The sequence below is a fragment of the Eschrichtius robustus genome, chromosome 4, assembly GCF_028021215.1.
Source record: "Eschrichtius robustus isolate mEscRob2 chromosome 4, mEscRob2.pri, whole genome shotgun sequence".
Classification (NCBI taxonomy): domain Eukaryota; kingdom Metazoa; phylum Chordata; class Mammalia; order Artiodactyla; family Eschrichtiidae; genus Eschrichtius; species Eschrichtius robustus.
The window spans coordinates 130,645,668-130,652,511 of NC_090827.1; the positions used below are offsets into that span (position 1 = coordinate 130,645,668).

General features: G+C 35.7%; 1 protein-coding gene across 1 annotated transcript; it reads right to left on the reverse strand.

Moving 5' to 3' along the window:
- Positions 1–600: 600 nt before the first annotated feature.
- Positions 601–3,376, reverse strand: FABP2 (fatty acid binding protein 2). The gene is made up of 4 exons (XM_068542327.1): positions 3,310–3,376; positions 2,157–2,329; positions 1,026–1,133; positions 601–651 (listed from the first exon to the last, which is right to left on the reverse strand). Exons 1-4 carry the CDS (start codon positions 3,374–3,376, stop codon positions 601–603), a joined length of 399 nt encoding a protein of 132 aa, XP_068398428.1.
- Positions 3,377–6,844: the final 3,468 nt, after the last annotated feature.

Genomic DNA, 6,844 nt, shown 5'->3' on the forward strand with positions numbered 1-6,844 from the left:
AATATACAAATCCACACTGGGAGAAGAGGACTGGGAGGGTATCTATTAAAATCAGAATAGTGATTATCTCTGGATTATGGGTTTATGGAAATATTTATTTTTCATTTGCTTTTTTATCTCTAAATTTTCTGGTTGAATATATATTATTTTCATAATAAATGTTACTAAGGAAAATATTTACCACCAGTACAAGATTTTAAAGACCTCCATGCAATGTATGTTTTTAGTTTACCAAATGTGGGAAAAAAACCAAAACCATCTATCAATGCATATGCTGCATAGCTTTTTTCTTTTTTGAAGGAGAGACGACTTACAAAGCAATGTGGGAACAATATTTATTCATCTGTTTTTTAAAATGTCACAAATTCTTTTAGAACACCAATAAATGCACATCTTAGAGAATGTAAAACAAATTAAATCCTAATTAGCTTTTATGTGTTTTGCTTTAGCAAGACTGGAAATATAAGCCATTGGCTAATGTTTAATAAAAGGACTAATCAGTCAGCAACTTTATACTTGGTGAGGAGAGGAAAATAAGTTCTGGTTCAGTATAGATTTTCCATCTAATATGTGTTCTGGGCTCTGCTCCAGGAACAATGCTCACTCCTTTTTGAAGATCCTCTTGGCTTCCACTCCTTCATATACATAAGTCTGAAATGTGTTAACAAACATAGAAGAATTTGCCATTAAGATTAAAGGCTATATTAAGAAAAATATTAGTAGTATTATAGCTTTGAAATAAGTTTATAGTTTTTTTTTCTTGTACCTGATAACAACACTTTATACAGATACAGGATACATCCATTTAAAAACACGTTTTGGTTTTTAGTCACATTTTTAGTTAAAATAAGCTCAATGTATTGACATATATATGCATCAGAAAATATATGTATTTTAAAAATCAGTAAGATTAATGAGAAAAGTAATAGTCTATTTATTGATGATATAACTCAACAACCCCCAAAATAAAATCATTGCTATGTGATTATTTTTGTCTTTGGAAAATAACTATAATAACCACTCACCTGGACCATTTCACCACCTATAATTTCTCGGACTGCATTTAGTTCATTTCCATTGTCCACCCGTTTGAATTTTCCAACAAGTTTATTTCCCTCTAGGCTCCAAGCCCCCTATGTAAAATTTAAAAAAATAAATAAATAAAATAGCATTTTTTAGGGTCTTACATGTGTCAGGCCCTGTTTTGAGGCCTACAGATCTACTTCTTCAAACTTCACTATGACCCTATGAAGTAAATATTATCTCCATTTCACAGATGAGAAAACTGAAATACAGTAATTTACCTAAAGTCACAAAACCAGGGTTGAACCTAGGTTATTGGGCTCTAGAGTATGTGCTGGTAACCATCATGCTGTCCTCACTCAGTTGTTTCCAAATGCCAGATTTTAAGGCAGATCATCAGGGCTTCTTTTTTCTAAACCTTTCACATTAAAAAGAGTGTTCTAAATTTAGCCATAGTTCATATTAGTTTCATGGAGAAGCTAACAAGCTTGTGCTTGTTTTAGTTTATGTAATTGTTGCAGTAATTAAAATATAACCACAATTGATAAAATATTTGACAGTGTAATTGTCATTGCAAACACGTTTAATTTAACCAGAAAAATGCTAAGGGCAAAAAAGTTTTTCAAAAATCAGTTGAAAAATGTGACTCCATAAAATTTTATATCAAATATTAAAAGTTGAATTCCCAATGACCTAGATTGTAGCATTAGACCTTTCCATTTGATCACACATTAATTCACTAATTTATTCATTTATTGTATTATTTCAGTTACATTAAGTAAATGTCTATTATGTTTAAGTTAGATAACTCTAAAAGCTTTTGTTGCTGTCAGATATGTAAAGTTGAAAACACTGAACTTTAGTTTTCTTTATGAAGAGGTGTACACTCAGTCATTCAAAGATATTTTTCTAATTCTTATTGTTTAATCCTTTACAGATGTGTATGAAAATCAAAAAGTTATGTTTAACTACTCTGCTAACTTGTTTGATATATAATGTGGATAAACTCCATTGGCTGCTTCAGTAAATGAAAGAGACCTACATTAATTAAACCATCCAATGACAGAAAGCAGAGATTATTTTAGTATTGTGTAGAAAAATCAGGAATGCCTTGCTTATAAAAAATTACTTACAGTGAGTTCAGTTCCATCTGCGAGGCTATAATTAAAAGTGACACCAAGCTCAAACACAATTTCAGTGTTTCGAAAAGTGCTTGATTCTTTGACTGTGAATTTATTTCCTTCTTGTGTTATTATCAGTTTCAAATTGTCATGAGATGCAAGCTTCCTTTTCACCATGTTAATACCTGCAAAGGGAAAGAGATTTAAGGAAATGAAGTAAAAAAATGCCATGGAAAATGCTTACTTTTCCAAGTTCTGTTTTAACTAGTTAATTCATCAATTAATATTTTGAGGGGGGAGGAAAACCTGATAGCATTGCCTTTGCACAAGAGCATTCAGATTGCTTCTGTAGAAAAAGTTCAGGCTCAATCATATCAAACTATTTTTCCAAAACTTAAGAAAAATTAAATGAAGCAAGAATTGTTGAATCTTAGAACTGAGTAATTTTTAAAAAATTATCAATATTTTTGTTTCAGTGTTAAGTAAACCAAATTCCAGGAGTGTCAAGTGAAGGATTTAAAAAGTATATTTATATATTTATAAGGATATACAACTTTAATTCCACATGTATGGTACTCTTTTTTTTTTTAATGTCCTTTTGCTTTCCATAATGGCTTTAAAATTTTGAACTTCATAATTCTCTGTCTTTTGTGGCATTTCCGACTGTCTCAAAAATGAGAAAATTAGCAAACATTATAGCCAAATTTATTATAAGTCAGAGGAAAAGAGAATTAAGTCTCATTTATTCAGAGCTGTGACTTTTGATAGAATCTCTTTCATTGCTTTATTTTATGGACTTTGCTTTTCCATTCCCTAGAATTTAATGTTTTAAAGTCTGGAAGTTATCATTACACACTGCCATATTTTACTTCCTAAACAAAAAAACTGTCAATTTTCAATCAGCAGTTAACGTGAATGAAACATATCTGGAAGTTTTTTGTGTTTCAGAGAATAGCACCCAAGAATCTTTTCTTCCAGTGGTGAGGCAGCGTATTCTTTCCAATGTAAGAAGTGGGAATATGGTTTTTGCTACTCTGAACCATCAACCATTCCCAATCCGCACCGCCACAACAGGTGTCATTCTCTAAGCCTTAAGGTTTAGAAGGAGTTAGAAAGATGTCTGTGAGAAACAAAAGAACAAGCCGTTAAAGTATTAAGCCCTTACCCATTTTTTCCATGAACTTTTCATAGTTCTCATTTCGGTCTACCTTCCAAGTACCATCGAACGCCATGGTCTCCAGCTGATTGAGCCTCTAGGCAATCAGAGATTCAGGGCTGTCCTTAGGAGAGAATTTATGCCATTTCTTATCTTAGAACCAATTTCATACTGTGATGTGGAAGTTTAAAGTTCAAGAGGTCACTTAACTACATTAATGCCAAACCATCATAGTTTCTCTAGTTTCTATAAATTTCTTAGCTCCTCTCCTGAAATTCAGCTGCATTAAAGCATGATAAGCATAACTACTCTGTCTTAAACTATGATTGTGGGCACATTTATTTCAAGGATTAGAATGCATATTGTCTGCAGATAGTTTTTCCGCTTACGAGTTCAAAGTGCACACTGTGTTGAATGTTACATAATTTAGATCATATATCAAATAACATCTGGAGAGTGAGACTATTAATGACTTATCCCTTTTTTACAATAGCAATTACCTTGTAAAGTAAGACTTCATGACCAAGTACAGCTGAAAAGTTAAGGTTAGTAGGATATTGATACTGAATATTTATTTTTCTAATATATCCTTTTGCATTGTGTTTTTGGGTTGCCAGGGCTTTGGGTAAATATCCTGGCACCTGGTACAGTGCGTGACACACAGTAGGGACCCATTATATTTTTGTTTTAGTCTTGAATGGTGATAGGCCACTGAGAAAAATTTCAGGAGGTAGAAATGTGGCTGGATAACATGAAAACTCCCATAAGAGAAACAACATCTTTAAACATCTGCCACATGCAGAAAAATCAAAAGCCAGATGTCAGCTATGCCATTAACTAAAACCATTCCTTTGTTTTACTCTCACTCCCTCTCATCCCCAAACCTGGTGCTGTCCTAAGCCAAAACTCAACATGTGTGTTGGGTGGGTTGGGTGTATAGAGGGTAGCTAGAAAGGTGAAGAGTGAAGAAGGTCACCGTATCTGTCCCTGCCCCCACTGCAGGCTTCCAACCTGGAGCATGCCCTAGCTGGTGCGGGAAAAAACATTAACTTAGTGTGAAGTGTGCAGTTTTGATTATTAATGAGCCCGAACATATTCATTATTAAAAAGAGACTATTATTGTGCGTGAATGTGACCAGAGAACCTCTTATTAACTAAAGCTCAGTAGAGAAACTATAGAGCATGCCCAAGATTTCATTCAGGGTCAGGGGAAGGACGTATCTAACAAATTTGAACAGGACATTGGGAAATAGAATAAAGTTTTAAAATGTTTTAAAAAATATTTATTTATTTGTTTATTTGGCTACATAGGGTCTTCGTTGCAGCATGCAGGATCTTTGTTGTGGCATGTGAGATCTTTCATTGTGCTGTGCTGGCTTCTCTCTCTAGCTGTGGCTTCCGGGCTCTAGAGCGTGCGGGCTCAGTAGTTGTGGCATATGGGCTCTCTAGTTGTGGTGCATGGGCTCCAGAGCGTGCGGGCTCAGTAGTTGCAGCACGTGGGCTCTAGAGCGCGTGGGTTTAGTTGCCCCACGGCATGTGGGATCTTAGTTTCCCGACGAGGGATCGCACCCACGTCCCCTGCATTGGAAGGCAGATTCTTAACCACTGGACCACCAGGGAAGTCCCACGTTTTTAAAATTTTGATATCTATTGGGCACACTCTTTCAGAGGAGTTGCCCACTTTTTATTTTCTCAAGCACATTAAACAGTAAACTACCTTCGACTAAATCCGTTGTTTCATTTAAAAAGAAAAAGACATCCAAATATACACACAGAGAGAAAGAGAGGGAGAAAGTGGATGGGTCAGGGAAGAGAGGTCATAATTTGAGAATAATGGGAAGTCCTTTACATATGAAAAAAATTGACTACCTTTGTACTTCTCTCTTTTGCCAAAGATAATGAAAACCTCATTATTTGGGAACCATCACCCTAGTGTACTTTCAACTTGGAGAAGGGAAGAAAAGTTTATGGTTACTCTAGAGCCTGGGTTTAAATAGTCTCTCAGGTAATCCACTATTTATGGTGATTTGTGAATTTAGAAGGCCATGGATAATGGATCCAATCTTTTTTTTTTCTAGATTAGAAAAAATAGATGTATCTGGTCACTGGAATAGAAATGTAGTGCAGTAAAAAGAACATGTGTTTTAGAAACAAAAAGACTTGTTTTCAATACTGCCTACAACACCCATTATACACTGTACAGGACCTTGATCATATCACTCAATCTCTCTGAGCCTAAATAATTACTAATAATCATTATTATCCTCATTTTATAGATGAGGAACTGAGACTCAGAGAGATTGAGTGATATGATCAAGGTATATGATCAATATAAAAATTATATAAAGCATGAGCCTGAGCAACTGAGAGACATCAAATACTCAATAAACCTTTGTTTCTCTTCTTGTTCCCTGAGAAAGAAAATCAATCTCAATAATAAATTTTTGGAAGTATCCCAGGTCTCAAACCACTTTGATATTTGAGAAAGGAAATCCACGTCTTTCTATGGTTTATTAGAAAGTCACCTGAAATTTATTTACTTAGGTATTTTTTGATTTGTACTAGTGATTAACTTGGGACTAGGTATGACTTGGATTTGCCTGTTAAGGTTAGCATGATGCTTTAGACCCCTCTGGGAATACAACTTTTCTCTCTATGATCTCACAGCAATGGAAATAAAAGTGCCTGACTCAGGAAGGTGGGGAGGAAGAAACTAGAATGGCTCCTTACCATTGTTCACCTAACAGTGCCCTTTTTCTCGTGGCCACCTTGAGCTTCCCAGGAAGAGCAGAATAGGATCAGATGAAAGCAAATAGCACTTGGTCTCATGCAAACCTGCTAACAGAATGGACATGTTAAACTTTCAGTCTTCCATTTATCAGTGGCAGTAACCTAATTTAAAGTCGGTAAGGAATCCCTGTTATCTCTGCAGTGTGGCATCACTGGAGTTTTTTTAAATGATTAGATCAAATTTTTAACATTACACTTTTCCTTCTTCAGCTTCTGAGCTCTGTAACTCCCCAATTCTTATCACTTACCTGGACCCCATCTAGAAAAGGTTGTACAGAACCTATGGACCAGTTTCCCTTACAGACCTCTCGTACTGATGATACAGTTGGGCCAGTCAGCTGAGGGCAGACCCAGTCCTTTATTTTCTTCTTTGATAATACTCAAGATTTAAGGTCCTGCAGCTTGGGAAAGTGGGTGGATTAGGTGTGTGTTGGGGGGTGTTGCAGACGCTATGGAGGTAGACTTGTACTCTCTGTATGGACTCCGCAGTCTGCATCAGCCACTGAGTGGTATGGAAGAAGTGGAAATCAGCAGAAACTCCTGCTCATCCCTATCCCGTTCCTCCAAGAGAAAGTACCAACCACATTCCTTAACGTGGCTTCTGAAGCCCCTACTTACATCTCCAGTCTCCTGCCATTCCTTACTGTGTACTCTAAAATCTAAATATATCGAACTTCTTGTAGTCCTCAGTCTGTTAAATGTGCTTGCTTTCTGTTGCTTCAGGTCACAGCTTGGTCACTGAGTGCTCTCAGAA

What these genes read in the sequence shown, in the direction of transcription:
- FABP2 (XM_068542327.1), bottom strand. Translation starts at nt 3,376, where the DNA reads ATGGCGTTCGATGGTACTTGGAAGGTAGACCGAAATGAGAACTATGAA. An exon ending in CAGATGGAACTGAACTCACT is followed by an intron (nt 1,134 to 2,156) that starts GTAAGTAATTTT and finishes AATTTTACATAG; the next exon opens with GGGGCTTGGAGCCTAGAGGG. An exon ending in TAGGTGGTGAAATGGTCCAG is followed by an intron (nt 652 to 1,025) that starts GTGAGTGGTTAT and finishes AACACATTTCAG; the next exon opens with ACTTATGTATATGAAGGAGT.